The sequence below is a fragment of the Hyperolius riggenbachi genome, chromosome 1 (assembly GCF_040937935.1).
Source record: "Hyperolius riggenbachi isolate aHypRig1 chromosome 1, aHypRig1.pri, whole genome shotgun sequence".
Classification (NCBI taxonomy): Eukaryota; Metazoa; Chordata; class Amphibia; order Anura; family Hyperoliidae; genus Hyperolius; species Hyperolius riggenbachi.
The window spans coordinates 409,569,161-409,591,140 of NC_090646.1; the positions used below are offsets into that span (position 1 = coordinate 409,569,161).

At 41.2% G+C, this 21,980-nt stretch overlaps 1 protein-coding gene across 1 annotated transcript in view; it reads left to right on the forward strand.

The window, feature by feature from the left end:
* The window catches only part of PUM3 (pumilio RNA binding family member 3), a 124,384-nt gene extending 102,959 nt beyond the window's left edge, over positions 1-21,425 (forward strand). Inside the window, exons 14-18 of the mRNA XM_068235746.1 lie at positions 1-122; positions 12,797-13,019; positions 13,811-13,898; positions 15,491-15,581; positions 21,162-21,425. The exon at positions 1-122 is cut by the window's left edge and continues 1 nt beyond it. Of these exons, the coding sequence (XP_068091847.1) occupies positions 1-122; positions 12,797-13,019; positions 13,811-13,898; positions 15,491-15,581; positions 21,162-21,294 (657 nt within the window). The 3' untranslated portion in view covers positions 21,295-21,425. The remainder of the gene's footprint in view (positions 123-12,796; positions 13,020-13,810; positions 13,899-15,490; positions 15,582-21,161) is intronic.
* Positions 21,426-21,980: the final 555 nt, after the last annotated feature.

The window sequence follows — 21,980 nt, forward strand, 5'->3', positions numbered from 1 at the left end:
AACATCATCAGTGACAAGTATGGCAGAAAGGTACTTCTCTACTTGCTGAGTGGACGGAATTCAGCACATTTTCTGCCGGAGATTATTGAGGTGCTCAAGCAAGGCGATGACAATGCTCACAGGTACATTTATCATGCTTTGCATCTGGTTAGAAGTCTGCATGTATTGTTTACACATGTTTCCCAGACCATACCTAAAGTGTTGGTATACCAATGTATGGTTAAAAGATCCTAAATGAAGCTTCAATCAAGAATGCATGTAAATGTAAATGTAAATATTCCAGCAATACCCAGATATAAATGTAATGAGTTTTGAGTGAATATGTAATATGATTAGCACTTCTTCTGTTTTTGCCTAGAGATCCACATTATTGTATTTTAGATTATTTTCATTATTTAGAAGGAAGTATGCTTCTTGGTTGCTTTCCACGGCACTACAATTATTTGCAACATTCCTATTTAAAGAAACACTGAAGCGAAATTTTTTTTTTAGAATATAATGAATTGGTTGTGTAGTACGGATAATTACTAGAACATTAGTAGCAAAGAAAATATTCTCATATTTTTATTTTCTGTTATATAGTGTTTTTTATAACATTGCATCATTCTCTAATTTTTTGAGTTTACACACTACTCGGCATTCTAAATGATTTTACAGAGCAGCCCAGTGAACTGTTGAACCCTTCTCTGCAGAGGAAAAGAAAGTACAATGACGGACAGTTGAGATAACAAGCTTCAGAAGACAGAGCTCTCTTTGAAAGTCGTTGAGCTCAATGGCTGTTTTGCATAGATAACTGGAGTTTCTTAACTCTTCCTGTACTGGAAACATTAGACTTATGTCTCTGCTCCTAATGTTTTATTTCTTAGCTGTACCACATCTACCAATCATTATATCATAATTTTCTTTTCGCTTCAGTGTCTCTTTAACCATTTCAGCCCGCTGGGTTTTTTCACCTTATGCATCAGAGCAATTTTCATCTCCCATTCATTTGCTAATAACTTTATCACTTCTTAACACAATTTATTGATCTATATCTTGTTTTTTACCGCCACTAATTAGGCTTTCTTTGGGTGGTACATTTTGCTTAGAATTATTTTTTTAGAAATGCATTTTAACAGGATTAATAAGAAAAAAATGGAAAAAAATCATTTTTCAGTTTTTGTCCATTATAGCTTTAAAATAATACACACTACCATAATTAAAACCTAAGTATTTTATTTGCCCGTTTGACTCGGTTATGACACCATTTAACTTTTGTCCCTATCACAATGTATGGCACCAATATTTTATTTGGAAATAAAGGTGCCTTTTTCCCGTTTTGCGTCCATCACTATTTACAAGCTTATAATTTAAAAAATGTTCATAGTATACCCCCTTCAAATGCATATTTAAAAAGTTCAGACCCTTAGGTAACTATTTATGTGTTTTTTGTTTTTTTTATTGTAATTTTTTTTTCCATTAATTTTATTTGGGTAATATTTTGGTGTGGGAGATAAACAGTTAATTTTTAATGTTATTATATGTGTAAATTGTAATGTAAAAATATGTTGATGTAGTTTTTTAACTATTTGACCACAAGATGGCCACCTTGAGTTTATTTTTTTCTCCTTGGGCTTCTCGATCACCGGAAGCACAAGGACGACGCAGAAAATTTTATTTGCAGAAAGACTGAAGCCTCTAGTAAGAGCGCTTCGGTTTTTCTGCTGGGGACACGGATCGGTGATCGGGAACCATGTTCCCGTTCACTGATCCTAGGGCTACCGGGGGACAGCACGGGGGCGCGCCCGCGATCGCGCACGGCACCGCAGCAGAGCAGCCGCCTGGACATGAGGATCACGTCTGGGCGGCTGAGATGGTTAAAGAGGGATTGTCAGCCTTAAAATCAAATTCCATTTACCCACTGCTCTGTGTTTTTTATGTAGTCTACATGTAGTCTGCATTGCAAGCATTCCAATATAATCATAAATGTTTCTGCTGTAGTGAATCTTCTCTCAGTCAGCCTGGCTCCTTTCTGGCACAATGCAAGGGAGAAGGAAGTTTATCTCCCCTTCCCCCACATTCCTGCTCACTGATTAGCTGACAGCAGTTCAGTGTGACATGAGGCTGTGAAGGGAAATGCACCTCACCCCTCTGCAGAAGCTGCTGAAATACAATCTATGCTGTGTTCACAAGTGTTTACAAAGCAAGCTAGATATGTCAGTGCAGGTTCTAGGGAAAAAAAAGAAGAGTAATGGTTCATACACACTTGAGATAAAAGTCTTTGGAAAAGGCAAGATCACAGACCAATTTTACCCCCTTCCATGTAGTATGAGAGCCATACTCTACACAGTCTATTCTATGGAGCTGCACTCCCCATCAGATAAAATCTTTGCAAGATGCTGCACACAAAGATGCCCGTACACACTCATAAGATCATTATCTGCAAAAGATCTGTTCCCGCAAAAGATCCGTTCCTGCAAAATGTATTCATAGTCTATGAGATCTGCAGATCATCATACACACCTTGTTTAACAGACAATCATCTGCAGATCAGATCCACCAGGATGGATTTTCAGATCTGCAGATGATTGCCAGATATGCAGATGAAGTCGGTTAAACAAAGTGTGTATGATGATCTGCAGATCTCATAGACTATGAATGCATTTTGCACGAATGGATCTTTTGCAGGAACAGATCTTTTGCAGATAATGATCTTTTGAGTGTGTACAGCATCTTTGTGTGCAGCATCTTGCAAAGATTTTATCTGATGGGGAGTGCAGCTCCATAGAATAGACTGTGTAGAGTATGGCTCTCATACTACATGGAATGGGGTAAAATTGGTCTGTGATCTAGCCTTTTCCAAAGACTTTTATCTCAAGTGTGTATGAAGCATAAGGGAGGAAATGACATTAGGATTGGCTTCAGTCAGAGACAGTAAAGGTAGCCATACACTGGTCGATTTGCCATCAGATTCGACCAACAGATAGATCCCTCTCTGATCGAATCTGATCAGAGAGGGATCGTATGGCTACCTTTACTGCAAACAGATTGTGAACCGATTTCAGCCTGAAACCGTTCACAATCTGTTGTGGTGGTGCTGCCGCCGCTCCCCCCGCCCGCATACACGCATACATTACCTGCTCCGCCGGCGCGACTCCAGTCCCCAGGTCTCCGCTGTCTTCTCCGCTCTGGTCTCCAGGTCCGGCATGCTTTACTTCTTCCTGCCCGGCAGGAAGTTTAAACAGTAGAGCGCCCTCTACTGTTTAAACTTCCTGCCGGGCAGGAGGAACTGAAGCATGCCGGAGACGAAGAAGAAGCAGCGGTGACAGCGGGGGCAGTCGCGCCGGCGGAGCAGGTAATGTATTGCCTCTCTATTGCGTCGGTCGTCGGGCACTCGAACGCCGCTAGCGACGCGCTCCCTACCCGCGGGCGATCGGCGGTAATTTTCCGCACAGAGCGATCGACGGGATCGGACGAAATGGATCGAAATTCGGCGTGTAGCGCGAACGATTGGCAGCAGATTCGATCCCAGTGATCGAATCTGCTGTCGAAACGGTGGCAAATCGGGCCAGTGTATGGCCAGCTTAAAGGTGGAAAATGCCTGGAACAGTTTTCTCTTTATTTACTATATAAAATTCACTGAAATCAAAACGTGGCCAGTTTAATACATGTGTAAGTGAACAAGTATTTATCTACTTATATATATATGGCTGTCCCTGCTGCTTTAAATGTAATTTCATCCTGTGCTGTACCATGACACCGTTACTGGTAAAAGGCTATTAGTTTATTTTCTAAGCTAAGAGGTATTTAAGACCATTGGAGAGGTCCAGAAATATATTTTTATTTGGTTATGAGGCAGAACTGTTTCTTCTGTGTTAGCTCCTTTAAGAAATGTTAAACAAAACGAGTGAGGGTGAGAGGGCCCATTGGTATCAGTAAAACAATTATAAAAGGTAATGTTTAATAACGATATTTAGCATTAGATAGATATGACAAACAATATACAAGTCCATAAGTCACATCAATGGGAACTCATAGGTCGTTTTGCTGCTTAAAGCGGTATTGTCACCATAAAAATCAAATTTCAACAGTAACTGGTCTGAGTGTATTAAGTGATAAAGATGCTAATCCTGCATTCAAAACTTGCAAAACTTTTTCTGCTGTTATGGTTTGTAGTTATCACATACTTTAGGAGCACTGGCCCTAGTGCCAAACAGTGCCAAAGAGTTGAATGCTGGGAGTTCTTTTTATCTATAATATATTCCTCCTCTTCCATTTATTTCCCTGCCTAGCTGATTACTTGTGTTTACAAGCAAGGCTGAGGTGACTCAGTGATTGGAGGTGTAAATAAAAAGACAGTGCAGTTGTTAGTATACACCTCAGTGGGAGTGTCTGAAGACTCTGGGAGGAGGGCAGCTAATGAATACACAATGAGCAAGAGAAGGGAGGGGGGAAAACAAGAGTCAGGGAGGATATGATGTCAGCATTAGCTTGGCAAGATGGCCACTGCCTAGAGTAGGATTTTCTGCTTTTCCTTTATAAAATTCACAGGAATCACGTGGATAGCACAATACATCTGTTATGTAAGTAGAAGTAGTATTTATCTACTTTATATATGTGTTTTTTATTTCTAGGTTAGCATGGGTGTTGCTTGTTCTTTAAAAAATAGTTGATTCTTCAGATGCAAGCAGTTGTAGTTCATAGGTTGTGACAAAAGGCAGTTAAAAACATCATAACATCAGTGTTCTCCCCAGCGCCAATTAAGTGGGCGGGCCGCCCGGCTGTTTTCAGACCCTGCCCAGCTGTCAATCACCCACCCAGCTGCAAAAAAACCCCATGCAGGAGCGCTCCATTGCCTGCTAGCAATCAGCGTCCAGCTCTCACACAATAGGGAGAGCTGATGCTGTGTACACTGCAGGAGCTAAGGAGCGCTCTTCTGCCTGTCACCTCACGCTTTCTGGTGGAGCAGGGATTGGCTGGACGGATTGTAAGGGGCGGCACCATGCATGTCCTCTAGCTGGAATCTTCTGCTCCGTCTCTGCCCTCCAATGAAACAGGCTTTATTTTATGCTGGCAGCTCTCTGGCCAATGGAAAGAGAGGCAGCCAAGCAAGCACGCCCACACATCTTTCTCAGCAGCCTGCAGAAGTTATGAGAGGAGAGAGACCATGTGCGTTTGGGCCCTTTTCCACTAGCAGTCGCTAGCGTTCACGCTGAACGCTAGCGATTGCTGAATCGCAATTACCGGCGATTTCCCGACGTTCGCGGCCGCGATTTTGCTATGCTATGCACTGCATAGCAAAATCGCGGCAAATATCGCTCCGCCGCGCGTTCGCGTGCCCGTCAAAAACGAATCGCGGTAGTGGAAATGACCTACCGCGATTCCTATGTTAAAAACCAAACCGTAGCGATTGTAAAATCGCTAGCGGTTTGCGTCTTTGCGATTCAGCCAGCGCAAACGCGCTGGTGGAAAAGGGCCCTTTGTTCCACAATCAGGGACAGTCAGGCGACTCCTTCATTCACCATCCCCGCAGACAGCAGATAACAACCATTTAGATAAGGAGCTGCTGGTCTAATCCAGCTAGGAGAGGTGATATAACTTCAGAGCTTAGAGGTTTGCTACGTTTGCTCTCTTTTGTTTGCATTCACTTCGGGGGAGAATAGAATTACAGGGCATGTAGAGTGACGGTGTTTCCGAGGCAGCCTCCTCTGCACTATGCTCTTTTCTACTCCGGAGTCCCAAACGTAAAGTGTAAAAAAAAAGCAATCTTCTCTCCTGCTGTGTCTGTATCTACCCCCCAGCTCACCAGCTTGCATCCTGTCAGTAATGATGTCCCTCCCCCTTCAACAATCACTCTGCAGCAACAAAGTTTACCTGAACTCTTGCATAGAAGGAAAACAGTGAAATGTACCCTGCATATATTTATAGAGTCTGGCCTGTCTAATTACCCCTCTTGTCTAATCACAATTCGTAGTTTTTTTTCTCCCGTGTGTCACCTGACTGCTATGGCAGATAAACTAATTTGAAAGCACAGGAGGTTAACAATATGTCTGCTTCCTTGAAAGCAGGAAGGAGAAACAGTGCAGATTTATTGTAGAATTTGTATCAGCTGTAACAATGAAATGTCTTCCATTAAAATGTATTATGTTGTTGCTTATCTTTTAGAGAAGAGAGGAAGTTCTGAGTGCTGGTCTGCTTTAAAGGAACCTGAGCACCATAATCTGAAATACTTTCTCCCTAATACTAGGTACACACGATGCAATTTTCTGACAGATTTACTGTCAGATGGACTATTTCCAACATGTCCAATCTGATTTCTGATCAAATTTCAGCTCGATTTCCCATAGAAGTAAACAGAAAATCGATTGAAAATCAGATTAAACATGTTGGAAATAGTCCATCCGACAGTAAATCTGTCAGAAAATTGCATCGTGTGTACCTAGCAGGTACATCGGCTCGTCTCCTCATCCTCCCCCTATGCTGTAAGCAGAGTTGCACTTGTCCTGCACTTCCCCGTCGCATGCCACCCGGCTACTTTTTCATGCCACTCGGCTACTTTTTCATGCCACCCGGCTGGAAAAAAAATCCTGGGGGGAACACTGTAACATAGTATAGCACATCATATAATTTCAAATGCTCTAAACATCTGTTTCATCTGATCGACCAAAACAACCTGCACCATCTCTTTCTAGTCACGCCATCGCGAAAACAAGGCCCTTTCTCATCTGCACAGTACTGACGGATGCCATACCCTGCATGTATACCCTGCAGGCTATTTAGCCTGAACCTAACATCTCAGTGGACATACTGGTTGTTTAATGCTAAATATTAGCAAAGAAGTAAAGTAGAACCCATCTGCACCCAAATATGTCATAATGAGTCATGACCACAGCTTAAATAAAAATATTACCTGGAGGTCTTTGTCCTGATGAGCCGAATCATTTGGTGAAACCAGTAGACAAGGTCCGGGCAGCTGTTGGAATCCCTATTCTTTATGGGAGATCTATTATCACCACCTTGGCACTTCTAACGTCCATCGCATACGAAGGGACTCTCCGCACACAAGCACATGGAGGCCGGAGCCTACTCTTATAAGGACATGTAAGCCTGCCTTTATCCATCATGTTGTTGGGGCCTACAAGGTTGCCTCACATTGGGACTGTAATTTTGAGTGTGGAGTCGCACTTACTTGGCTTCCATCAATCTCAGATGGTCAGGTGTGCAGATTCAATAGTCCCGGACACCATGGGACTCAAACTGTAGCAAATGAAGAGAAAGATCCGCACCACCTTCAGAAAAACTTAATCTATTTTATTGGAAAAAGACATACACAAGTTTAAAAAGAACTTTAAGGCAGGACAGTCCACTGTTTCGGGCTCCTGCCCATCTTCATGCTGCCTAGTTCTGAAGTAACATACAAAAACACCAACATATATACAGAGAAACAACCAATCACTGAGTATATACTAATTAGAGGACCTGTTTGGAAAGAGCCTATTTAAATATCTAGTCACGCCTCCAACTCCCCCATTGGTGGATCCAAGCAAGATCCAAACATTCAAAAATTCAAAAAATGACAATAAATAATGGCTGAATAAAAGATCAGGCATGCCTCTAAGATGTATTGATAGTATATCAACCAGAACACCATGGTGGAATGTGCTGATTAAAAGAAAAACATCCAAAAAATAACATTTTGTTAAAGAAAACAAAACATCAAATATCACATGGAAATGACGCGTCAATAAGGCGCGACGCCATATCCGCATACGCGTACAGATGACGTAATAATGCACATCCTCTATCTAAACTACTAATGACCAAAAATACGCATCTATGCCGGACGTATGTACGCATAAGACAAGCGCTCGAAAAATGATGCATGAACGCATCAAAAAATAGCCTATTTTTTGATGCGTTCATGCATCATTTTTTGAGCGCTTGTCTTATGCGTACATACGTCCGGCATAGTATAATATAAGCAATGTGAGAATTGTTCATTTACAGTTCTGTGCTGATTACTTTCAAGTCAGGGTAATATCTAAATTTAATTGATTATATATGTGTAACTAGAGTGGATTGGTGTTGGAAGAGTCGCATACCTACTCTTAATGCTAAATATTATAATTAAAAGTTATGCTTTATAACCACTGTATTAATACCCACGGGACCTCAAACCCTTAATCATTTGTATCCTGTTTGTTTAAAATTGCTATTTATCTGAGGGGTGGTGGCCAGGCTACTACTGTAAATGTATAAATGTAAATAATGTAATATATGCAAATGTACCATAACTCCTTTAAGAAGTGACAGCATAAAATAACATTTTAACTTGCAAGTGTTAAGGGTGTAAGAGTCCCCACATTCCCAGAGTGCCCTGCCTTCTGCATCATTGGTATAAAGAACATTATGTGGACTGTTTATTTGTGCCCTGGTTTGCTGCCATGTTACAATAAGGCATGTTTTAAACAGACCATAAAGGCAATCTTTGACTGACCGCCAGACTGACTGGTAACATAATTATGAATTTTTTTTTCTTAGACTGTAGTTAAAATTTTAGATTTGTGTCTAAACTATGAATTAATAACATGGTGTATTGAACAAACTGTACATTAACCTGAATCGCTTTTTAATCTAAATGCATAGACTAATATAATGAGATGATTATAACAGACTAGACTACAGTTCTTGTCAGTCTTTTCATGTATACCCCCTGTTGCCTGTAGCATTACTAGCAGATTGGTGCCCCTTGGGCATGGTGGATGCATGCTGTTTACATCTTAGATGCTGTATGGTAGAAGCTTCAGCTTTTGTCAGTGTGTGCAGCCTGAGTAAGTGTTGTGCTGTTCTACACCAGAGGGTGGAGCTGTGACATGTGTTTTCCTGCTGCATGTTGTTGTAAAGTACACTTCAGGAAGGCATTTTTTGTTGAATGTTCTGAAAGTAATCTTGTAGAAGTTGTTTTTAAACAATTAATAAACAGTTGTGAGGCATGAAAATATATGAAAGCTGTCTGCTTTGTCCTGTGTAAGAGCACTGCTCTTGCTTTTCATAACGGGCAGCAGAAAATGACAAAGCATGTAAGGGAGAGCATGTTGAGTAGCAAGAATAGCGGTTAGTGCGTACACTGTGCATATGTGTATCAGAGCTGAGCAGCAGCACCAGGAAGCACAATGCATTGGTGAGATGTGGAGAACATATTACTCATGTCTGCACATTGTAGGGTAATATGCAGGAGCTGCTTGTGTAGGACTCGGGCATATTCATTTCCAGGAAAGGAAACATTACAGTGAAATGTGACAGGTACAACAGAGGTAGAATATTTCCTAACATGGCACCTAAGATGAATTTACTTGGTGCTTTCATGAGGCATGCACAGAAAGTTATGCATGTGAAGGCGGTGATGTGGGCACCGCCCAGCAGTATAATGGCGTTCCAGTGGGAGTGGCTGTAAGATTTTGTATGTAAAGTTAGTGGGCGTATAGGTGTATTTTAATGGAAGGATGGGTTCCACCTTGGGGCTGAAGAACAGTTTAGTGGATGTGTTTTTTACATGTCTGGCAGTGGGCATGTGGATTACCGTAAGTGCTTGTGACAGTGAGGCTAATGGTGCCCATGCACTGTACAATTAAAACTGTCTATTTTCCAGTTTATTTGAACAAAACAGAATCAGAATAATTTATTTTGCCAAGTAGAAATGGGGGTTTGTACCCGGGATTGGTTTTGGCTCATACAGGTTCTGGAAGGATGGGGGAATAATGTCTTAAAGTCAACAGCCGCGGCTACTATACTACGGCGCCACCAGTCACACTTGCCAAATATCTGTCATCCCTAAGGAGACATGGGGGGGGGGGAGGGCAGAGGGAGGTGAAGGTTCAGCAGTGATGGCCCAATTCTCCATAGAAACCTGCGGTGATGGCTGACGCTGCTGAGGATCCCGATTGCTGACATCTGGCAGTGCTGGCCAAGGTGTCCCAGCTCAAAAGGTGCAGTAGTGTTAAATCTGCAGTGTGTCTACTTCCTGATTTCATGACAAATTGTCACCATCCTGTGTTTACTGATTACCTCTCTGCCATAGCAGTCAGCTGACACAGCTTCCTCTTATATGTGAGGCCCCCTGATGCCCCACCTTCCACCCCTGCACCATTTAAACTGTGCCAAGCGTTTCACTAGACACAGAAACACCTTCTTCCCCCAAGCTATTGATCTCCTCAACCTTCCCTCCCAATCACACTCCCTTGCTCCAGCGTTCACACCTGGGTAGACTCCCGCCGACGGCACATATCCTTAGGTGGTCTTGATCTACTAAGTACTCTATTGTCTTCTTGTACTACTATTGCATGTATGTTAGTCTACATTACTGTATATCTTATCTTGTGTACTACTTTGAGCTTGTCTGTGCTAAAAACAATTCCATGTACAAACCCCTGTACTTGGCCATTAAACTTGACTCTGACTCTGAGAGATCATTTTATAACTTGTGCTTCGTCACAGATGAGGGGGAATTAGACAGGCTAAACTCTCTAAGTACATACAGGGTGCATTTTTTTTGTCGTTCAGGTCCACTTTATCCCTCACACTTCCTCTTATGTGTGAGGCCCCCTGATGCCCCACCTCCCACCCCTGCACCATTTAAACTGTGCCAAGCGTTTCATAAGTTCTGTCCAAACTTTAAATGTTTTATTTCCCCAACTAACCCTATACTTGATCTGTTTCATCTTACCACACGTTTCAGATATCAAAGCAGGAAGATTAATGATCTTTCATACAGGAGACAGCAGCTATACACCTTTCACAGATATCATTACCTGGTTTTCTTTTATGTGACTCTCTGCCATGTGCGAATGCAGACATTGAATAACTGATCCTATTGCTTGGCAACTGAACATGACATAAGTTTAACCCCCGTTGTACATGTGTTGATGTATGGGCATGAATAGTGCTCTGTGAAGAACATGTAAAAGAGGTGCATCTGTTTTGAGCACCTGCTGCTTCCCTTGTGCTGGCCTGCTTAATCTCACTTACTGTATTATTTCTTACTGAGCTAAATTGGGCAAATTAATTCTAAACTATTATGAATATTTAATTTTAATGTACTTGCGCATAATTAAATCACACCACTTTATAAGTGATGCTTACAGTTGTACAGAAAAAGCGTAAGTTTTCTTTTGAGCAAGAAATCTGATTGAATTTCCAATCTGTAACTGTAGCAGTATGTAACTGTATCAACATATACCAGTAAGTCAATCAGGAGTGGCAGATTTTTATGATCAGTTTTTATAAAAATTGAATGGTGACAGCTGTACAGAAATAAAGTTGTTGCTTCACCTGATCATACATAATTGACTCAGAGGGTGATCATTTATGTCTGTACAGAATAAATTATATGGTTTTGTTGTGGTCATAGTCTAGTAAAGAGGACTTGATAGTTTCTTGTTTTCCACAAATCATTGCAGATGCCTGGTGCCTGCTGTTTACAAAATGTAAAGATAGCTGATCTATATACAGTTGCTAGGTCTGTAAGCCTGAACTGTCAAATTGGTTCTGGTGGCATAGTGGGCAGCACGGTGGCGTAGTGGTTAGCTCTCTCGCCTTGCAGCGCTGAGTCCCTGGTTCGAATCCCAGCCAGGGCACTATCTGCAAAGAGTTTGTATGTTCTCTCTGTGTCTGCGTGGGTTTCCTCCGGGCACTCCGGTTTCCTCCCACATTCCAAAAAAAACCATACGGATAAGTTAATTGGCTCCCCCTAAAAAAATTGGCCCTAGACTACAGTACTTACACTACATAATATAGACAAATGGCAATGGTAGGGATTAGATTGTGAGCTCCTTTGAGGGACAGTTAGTGACAAGATATATATACACTGTACAGCGCTGCGTAATATGTTGGCGCTATATAAATACTAAATAATAATATTCATTCACATGGGCCATGATATCCATGTGTGAGGAAACCAAGATCCGGCTATGGTGTAGTATGTACTCATAATTTATTATTTCAATTTAAATACAGTCATTCTCACAAACATGGATTGCTCCAAAGGCAATCATTGTAAAGGGTGTGGGGAGAACAAACCCAACCCCACTCGGGTTAAGATGTTGCTCTCTGTAGTGTTTGAAAACAAGGGGTGACTCCCTTCCACTAAGGATGGACAATAGGTAGTGTAATGGTACGTAAAGGTGCATACACACGCACTACAGAAGCAAACGGCAGGTCTGTCAGACCCTTCCGCCCAGCGGATCGTTCAGGAACAGCCTTATCAGTCCGCCGACAGTGCGTACATACGCACTACTGTCTGCTGAAAGTCCGCCCAGCGGGAGGGGCTGACGGACCCGTCATGGGCTTCTGTAGTGCGTGTGTACGCACCTTAAAACAGAGGCGCCAACCAGATTAAAAGACAATAAAAACTGTTTGAACTGGAGGTAGTGGTTTACTTTACCTTACAAAAGAAAAAGTGGTCTATTTAAAAACCAAAAAGCTTAATTTCAACGAAAAACTCCACTTGCAGCGCATTTTGCAGGACACACCTGCTTCCTCAGACAAACATTTTTAGGAGTATCTGTATTAAGAACACAGTGAGCTTGACGTCATACTCACTGTGTTGGCCCTTCTTTTTTACTTACTATTACATGAGCTTCATAATATGATGTCAGTGATATGTGGATAAGCACTGAATTTCATGACTAGACACCAAAATGTGCAGAGCTTCTAGCATTGCACACCGGCTGTGTTTCTTTTTCATAAATTATTCTGAATTGTCTACTATTTTGGCATGTGAACAGCCAGATCAGATTAATCCTGTATTTGTCTCATGCAGCAAAAAGGACTCGTCGGTGCGTCAGCGTGAGCTGCTCGAAGCGGTTTCTGGACCCCTGCTAAAGTACCTAGAAGAAAACATTAAAGACTTGGTTTTCCAGAACGCCATGTGTCCTCTCATTACTAACATTTTACTGTGTGCACTGGGAGACCCACAGCCCGCCATGTCTACTATTGCCTCCATTGCAGCAGAGGACTTTGTACCTGGAGGCCAAGATGGAGAGGTATGTGCTTTCATTTGTGTTTGTCATCTAAGAAGAAAGCATGAAAGGCAAGGCTCTTTCCTAAAGTAACACCTTCCCAATATTTATAGTTATTTATTTTTTTTAAATGTTTGGAATCGTGTATGATTTTCGTTCCACTTCTCATGTGTACACCACTTTGTATTGGTCTTTCACGTGGAATTCCAATAAAATTAATTCATGTTTGTGGCAGTAATATGAGAAAATGTGGAAAACTTCAAGGGGGCCGAATACTTTTGCAAACCACTGTAGTATGTAGAGCACAAATACACTCTGGTGTTGGTGAATCACAAAGGCTAATTCCAGACTTGCTTTGTGCTGTGCCTGTCTCATAAGGTAAAAAGAACCCGCTACCTATTCCCCCGTGTTACAATTTCTAGTATACTTGTACAAGCCTCTAGCTGTAGCAGAATACCGTACAGAATAAGTAATAAAAATACAAGAATGCTATTCTCCTTTCTTTGTATAGAAATGGATGTAATACAAGATTAATACTTATTTAATGGCTCACAGCCTATAATCTGGGACTACACAGTAATGTTTCCAGTAATTTTAGCATTACAGGCAACTGTAGTTTTTATGTTCCATGATCCCCTTGAGTATTTTTTTTTATATGATTAGGTATACATTGATGATGGATATTAATATTGAAAGAAATGCTGCAGTCTCCGTAATGCACAGTTTGGTATTCCTGACAATAAATTGGTGTTTGATGTGGACTAGTTATTCCACTTGAAACTGAGTGTAATGTTTTTCATTGCGATTCTTTGAAGCTTCACATAGTAGAGCACCCTGCTGGCCACCTCGTGCTGAAATGGCTGTTGAAGCAAGACAAAGACTTAAAAGAATGTGGCAAAGAAGGTAAGCGGATGTATGTAGAACACTGCCTTTTGCTACACAGATTATAAAGAGACTGCATTAGACTTCCAGGGGCACATTGGAAACATTGCTCTCCATTCTCTGATCTACTGTTTGAGTTCTCAATGAAATTGTATTTGTCTGCTTTGAGGATGGCTTTCTCCTGTGTTACCATATCAAGTGTGTGCCTTTTATGCTGTTCAGCTTCTTTTGAAAAATGTCACCTGCTGAATATGTGCTTCCAACAAGATGTGGAATTTTCTTTGTGAAGATAGAGCAACGTTGAGTAGAATAATACAGCACTGATTGTTTAACGTCACAATAGCGGTCATTTGACCTGTGCAACAGAGGTTAAAAGAAGAGTTTTTGAACTCCTTGGACAAGGGTATAATGCCCTTCAAAATGGGGTTCAAATAAGGTACTAGATGTATGACATTGCACGACACTCCTCTTTGAGGAGAGAGGGAATTTTGTGTGATTACTCTACAGCCACAGAGCTGGAGGCGGGGCTATGGAGGAGGTAATCCAGCCTACAGAAAAAACCATCCAGCCATTATTCCTTAATGGGTGTGTGGCCTTCTTTGTATATAGCGTAGTGTGGGCAGAGTGGGTGAGGAAATAGAATTGCTTCTATAGTAATTCATTAAAACATAGAGAACTAGCGTCCCTGAAGCTAACTTTAAATTGCACTGCAATTTCCGCTTTAAGATTATAAACCGTTAACATTGTCCTTGATTTATTTAGCATATTGAAGGCAATTTAACAAAGTTTCTTTTAATTAATAATACCCTTGATGTGTTCCATAACAATCTGATTATCTTTTGTTTCTTCAAAACAACCTTGGCATCAAGGAGGGAAGGTACAAGAACATATTCCATCCACTTTTGTATTTGTAACTGACTGTACATGGCATCTCTTCTTAAAGGCACACTTTCCTTATATTTTCCATCTCAGCCCACACATTGTTGCTGGTTTTGGAGAGCGAATGTAACAATTACAGATTCTGTTGGGTGGTCAATGCAGTCTGCATCCTTGTTGGGAAGATTTTCCCTCACATATACCTTTTCTAAACTTCATGGATTTCAGCAGTTTTAGTGTGAAGCCTAGAGGTCCCAAGGACAGGAAATGAGGGGAAACAGTATAAGCTAGAGAGAGGTTCTACGTCTTCTACAAAAAAGGGTGTATACGATATCTCTGTCCCAGTTTTCAGGACATGAAGGGAAATTCTGCCAAATTGAATCCCAGACTGCAATAAAAGTTGGATTTTAGGATTGTTTATTTTGCAGCCAGTAAATACATACATTATATTTACGAACCTCTCTTATCAGATGATTCTAGGTGCTACAGTGTTCTCCCCCAGGTTCTTTTAGCTGTGTGCTCCACCCGGCTACTTTTGGTGAGCACCTGGCTGTTATCTGCTCACCTTCTAATCTGCTGTAAGCAGAGAAGCGCCAGCCCTGCATTCTCTCATCTTGCCCCACCTGGCTATTTTTTCATGCCACCTGGCTGGAAAAAAAATTCTGTGGAGAACACTGTGCTATTACTAAATGAAGTAATTTGCCACTGCTGATCTACGTTTTCTTTCTTCCCCACAGCGTGCTTTGCTAGAACATTAGTAGATCATGTGACCATCAAAAACCTCAGTAGTTGGGCACAAGTTAACAGAGGGGCCATAGTCCTTTGCTGGTAAGGAAAACTTGACTTATTGTGTGTAGTAATCCTACATTATTAACATTTCTTTGTTGCAAGTATTTTTGTTATTAGAAATTATACATACAGTGATGTGAAAAACTATTTGCCCCCTTCCTGATTTCTTATTCTTTTGCATGTTTGTCACACTGAAATGTTTCTGCTCATCAAAAACCATTAACTATTAGTCAAAGATAACATAATTGAACACAAAATGAAGTTTTAAATGATGGTTTTTATTATTTAGTGAGAAAAAAAACTCAAAACCTACATGGCCCTGTGTGAAAAAGAAATTGCCCCCTGAACCTAATAACTGGTTGGGCCACCCTTAGCAGCAATAACTGCAATCAAGCGTTTGCAATAACTTGCAACGAGTCTTTTACAGCGCTCTGGAGGAATTTTGGCCCACTCATCTTTGCAGAATTGTTGTAATTCAGCTTTATTTGAGGGTTTTCTAGCATGAACCGCCTTTTTAAGGTCATGCCACAACATCTCAATAGGATTCAGGTCAGGACTTTGACTAGGCCACTCCAAAGTCTCCATTTTGTTTTTCTTCAGCAATTCAGAGATGGATTTGCTGGTGTTTTTTGGGTCATTGTCCTGCAGCACCCAAGATCGCTTCAGTTTGAGTTGACGAACAGATGGCCGGACATTCTCCTTCAGGATTTTTTGGTAGACAGTAGAATTCATGTTTCCATCTATCACAGCAAGCCTTCCAGGTCCTGAAGCAGCAAAACAACCCCAGACCATCACACTACCACCACCATATTTTACTGTTGGTATGATGTTCTTTTGCTGAAATGCTGTGTTACCTCTACGCCAGATGTAATGGGACACGCACCTTCCAAAAAGTTCAACTTTTGTCTCGTCGGTCCACAAGGTATTTTCCAAAAAGTCTTGGCAATCATTGAGATTGAACCATGTAGATTTGGAGTTTTTTTTCTCACTAAATAATAAAAACCATCATTTAAAACTGCATTTTGTGTTCAATTATGTTATCTTTGACTAATAGTTAACAGTTTTTGATGAGCAAAAACATTTACGTGTGACAAACATGCAAAAGAATAAAAAATCAGGAAGGGGGCAAATAGTTTTTCACATCACTGTAGGTTTAAAGAAAATGTGCTTAATGTCTGATTTTACAGTTTGTTGTCATTAGCTGTTGCACTAACTAAAATTAAATACAGCAATAAAGGTGTGTATCTTTGGACACTCCTTATTTGTTTTCTTTTATTGTTTTAAAATGAAGTGTCTTTAACCAGTTCACCCCCAAGGGTTTTTATCCTAACGGACCAGAGCAATTTTCAGTTGTCAGCGCTCCTCCCTTTTATTCCCTAATAACTTTATTACTACTTATCACAAGAAAATGATCTATACCTCGTTTTTTTCGCCACCAATTAGGCTTTCTGTGGATAGTACATTTTGCTAAGAATTTTTTTATTCTAAATGCATTTTAATGAGAAAAACAGAAAAAAAGAAGAAAAAAAATCATTATTTCTCAGTGTTCAGCCTTTATAGTTTTAAAATTAAACATTCTCCTGTGGATAAAACAAACACGTTTTATTTGCCCAGTGGTCCCGATAATTAAACCGTTTAGATTATGTCCCTACCACAATGTATGGCGACAGTATATTATTTTGAAATATAAGTGGTTATTTTTCTGTTTGTTCTGGCCATAATTACAAGCCCCTATGTAATAAATTAAAATTAATTTTCCCCCATAAAATATAGAATAAAAAAAGCTGAGTCCCTAAGGCAACTATTTATTTTTTTTTTTTTAAGCTGATTTTTTTTTTTTACAAGTGTTTTTTTTTGGGGGGGAGGGTTGGAAGTGTAATTTTATTAATGATGTGTATATACTTGAAAATGTTATGTATTTTGTAAGTGTAATATACTTTTTGGCCACAAGATGGCGCTGGTGAACACTCATAGGACGTGTTCACTTTTTTTTTTTTTTTTTTTTACACACTTTATTAAACTGTTACATTTCCTGTTTATGTGAATGGACGTAGCCGCTGTTCGCGGTCACGTCCATTCACTCCAGGCACTGCGATTGGGTAGAGGACTGTTCAGTCCTCTTCCCCAATCGCCCAGCACGGGATCCCGACGGTAATGGCGGCGGTAGCGGCGGACACACGGCGGTAGCAGCGGCGGGAATGCGCGACGTATTAAAACGTCATGTTGCTGTTAATAGCGGTAAGCATGACGTTTTAATACGTTAGGATGGCGGTAAATGGTTAATTTGTAGTCGACTTCCGTCTTTTTCAGCTAGAGGTTATTTAACCCATGCATCTGCTTTCATCTCGTGTTATGATCATGGACACAAGCTCTGCTAATTCCATCTCTTTAGATTGCACTCTTCACTTTTTTTAATCCTCATTAAGAATGACTGGCTGCTGATTTGCAAGGTGAATGACTCTTAGGAGAAAGCTATCTTGCTCTCCTACTGCAGTTAGGAAGCCCAGCAGCTTGACTTGTAATGAACCATATCCTGGCAGGACTGCAATGGTCATTGTTCAGTGATTCATTCAGTCTAATCACCTACCCCTCTTATTCCATCAAGTCATTAGTTCTTCCCCCACTGGCTTTAGCTCATTGTTTCCTGGTTACAGCAAATCCCAAGAACTGTGTAAAGCTGCTAGTTTTTCTGTATGGCTACCTCAGAAATCTCTGTAAATTGGGAAACCAATGGTTTATGCGTCAGTGCTTGCCGTGGGAGAGCCCTGTCTTTAAAATGCAATTGCTATTTTCTTCTACTTTAGATATACTGTAATGCAGAACATGGCATACATCATTTTCATCTAGGTTCACATTGATTGTTTTCAAAAATATCTGTAAAACGCACATAGGGGGCAGTTTTTGCTTCACTGACCTGGACAGCTCTCAGAACAATCGTGAATGAAGACTTAAAATCCGATAGTGGCAGCCCACCTATTCAATGTGTTTTTATTGTCTTCAGCTGAAGTGGCAAGGATTATGCCTTGTGGCTGACAAGCGGGAGTTTCCTTTAGGAAAGTTAGAATGCTGTATTCTTAGTACGAATCCCTGCATGACCTATTGATGGGATATTTTCACATATTGTACTGTAAACAGCTCAGTGGTAGTCAGCATTTTTTTTTTTCTTGGAATCAATGGTTTATTTTTTTCTTCAGAACATAAATCCAGCATTTCAGGAATGCATCTCAAGGAGATAATTTACCACTTACACATCACTGACACATGTCAGTGTCAGTATAAATATGCGTAATGGAACGATAACTATGAAATGAGTGACATCATACTGTTATATTTTCAGATATTTCTGTTATTTAATATATTTTCTTATCATGGTTTTAGCTCTAAGATCGTGAAGGTAATGTGATTGCAGCAGGGAAAAAAAAGCTAGCATAAGGATTTAAGTGCGTTTGACAAGGGCCAAGTTGTGATGGCTAGTGGACTGGCATGTGAGCATTAGAGCTGGACCATAGGGCAATGGAACAAGGTGGCCTGATTTCTTTTTTCCTCCTTCCAATCAACCTGATTTTAATTATATTTTTATCAGGAGCCTTGCCTTTATATGGCATAATATATCCCATGTTGTTTGCCTATCATTTGTACTGAGCTATCTGGCAATAGAAATTTGCCCTGGTCTTCTGCCCGTTACTTGATTGCAATGATGATGCAGGTCTATATTATGTTATTACTTAAGGGGCCCATACACTTACACGATTTCCCACTGATATACACCAGATTCGATCATAGAGGGATCTATCTGCTGGTCGATCTGGTGGCAATCGACCAGTGTATGGCAGCCTTTACTCTCACCTGGTTAACTGACAAATTGTGCCTAGCTGCTGAAAAACACCGGGGTCACTGGGTTTCTACCCTAAATGTTGCCATACACTGGTCGATTGCGACCAGATCGACCAGCAGATAGATCCCTCTGTGATCAAATCTGATTAAAGAGGGATCTATTGGCTGCCTACTCTGCAAACAGATTTTAAATCGATTTCACTATGAAACCGATTCACAATCTGTGGAGCTGCTGATTTACATTCTGACATTTATTACATGGTGCCATTTTTACTGCTGGCAGGTGATGTAGCTGCTGCTTGCTTTTTTTGCAGTTGGAAACAGCTGTAAACAGCTATTTCCCACAATGCAGCAAGGTTCACAGACCGGAAACTGCCAAGAGTACGTACTCAGAATTTCTTTGTGGGAGGGGTTTCACCACAATATCATCCATACAGCGCCCTGATGGTCTGTTTGTGAAAAGAAATAGATTTCTTATGTAAAAGGGGTATCCGCTACTGATTGGGATAAAGTTCAATTCTTGATCGGAGTTTCTCTTTAAAGGGAACCTGAAGACCTGCAGCCGGCCTCTGCCCACGCCATCCTAGAACGATCCTCCGGTCCCCTGCAGAGACTCTCTTTCTCTTTCCCCGACTTACAAGTTGATGTCCACTGCGCCTGCGCGGCCTTGTCTACACGCGTCCTCATTTGCGATCGCGTTGCCGGGAGCATCATGCGCAGTACGAGAAAATCTCTAGCGGACGAGGACGCATGCGGCCAGGGCTGCGCAGGCGCAGTGGATGGCGACCGGTGAAGGAGAAAGTGACTGCTGCAGGGAACCGCTATTTACCCAGCCAATGGGCTTGCAAGGTGCAGAGACAGCAGGAAGCGCAAGATTATGTACATGGAGGAGCACTCCTGCTGTGATTCTGGGTGGCCAATCATCGCTCCTGCTCTGCTCTCCCTGGGTAACCAACCGCTGCTGATCTGCTCTCCCCCGGACATGCAATTGTTCCCTGTCATCAGCTGTTGTCTGTGCGCTCCCCTTCAGCCCCGATCAGCTGGAAGCATGTCGTGCTGCAGACCCGCTCAGAATCACTGCTGCGGATCTGCTCTCCCCGGGTATCCAACCGCAATCGTTCCCTATCATCAGCTGTCCTCTGTGTGCTCCCCTTCGGCCCCTATCAGCTGGAGGCATGTCGTGCTGCAAGCCTGCTCAGCATCACCGCTGACCCCAATCATCAGTCCGCACACCCCCACCACAGACACAGGCAGGTGACTCGTGTATAGGCCAAGGGGGTGTCTTTTCAGCACATTTTTTGTGCTGAAAAATTCGGCCTATAAGCGATTATATACAGTAATTAGTGTCTCCGAAGAGCTGATTTAACTACCTCTGGTGAATTTCCACAAAACATGCACTGTTGGTAGTTCTGTACTTGAGGACCACTGTGACAAAAACTTGGCAGATAGCTGTGCCAATGTTTGAAGTCAGTTAGTGTTATTAGTCCAGGTGTTGAACTTGAGTGGAAAAGCCTCTTGCAGCTAATTACTCACTCAACAAGGTGGGATTGTCTCCTAGCAACAGTACAACTTGCAGAGCACAGAGTACTGTAAGCATGGTGGCATTGAAGAGCTTACTGTCAGTTTTGGAAAACCTTTGCTAGTTGCAGCTTGAAATTAGAAATATTCTAAATAAGATGAAACCGCAAAGAAATGTGTATGTTTACATCTGTGCGTATGGCAATTTTATAATAAAACTAGAATTTCCCTTTAATGTTGTTTTTTTTTTCCCCCCCTTCCTTTTAGCCTACTTCAGAGTTCAGACGAGGAAGTTGCAGCTGAAGTAAAAAATGGACTCAAGGGTCTTGTAACGCCACCAAAAGATTCCAAAACCTCCAAAGCAATCGAGGCCCTAATCGAGATCTTAAATTCTCCCTAACCATGATATTTCTTTCTTGTCTGCAGTCTAATAACTGCCTGTATAAAAACTGTAAACAGGAATTATAGTTGCCCATGGAGAGAGCTGTAGGAATGTTTTATATTTATAAATAAACCTCCTTTACCTATGTAGTCCAATGTGTCTTATTTGTCATATAGTCCACGAGTTTGCAGCAAAACAGTGTCCGTTGTATGGACAATGTCACAAACATCCATTGTTCCACTGATTTATATGTTGTATATTACATAATATTGGTGTGCTATTCTACAGACATCTCTGAGGGAAAATACTGTGTTTAGTAACATGAAACAATTGTGCTGAATGTATTGCCCAGCACATCTCCTTTATCGCTAGCTCACATAAATGTCATTTCAATCTATTTATGGCATGATGTATTGAGCCAGTGAGTACTCTGGGCTTTGGAAATAACCTGCTTCTTTTGTGTGTGTTAATATTGCCTTTCATTGCACTTCAGTGTGAGAACCAGTCAAGCTACACATTACTTAAAGGGAACCTAAACTGAGAATGATTTGGATTTTTCCTTTAAAAATAATACCAGTTGCCTGACTCTCCTGCCGATCCTGTGTCTCTAATACTTTTAGCCACAGCCCCTGAACAAGCATGCAGATCAGGTGCTCTGACTGAAGTCAGACTGGATTAGCTGCATGCTTGTTTCAGGTGTGATT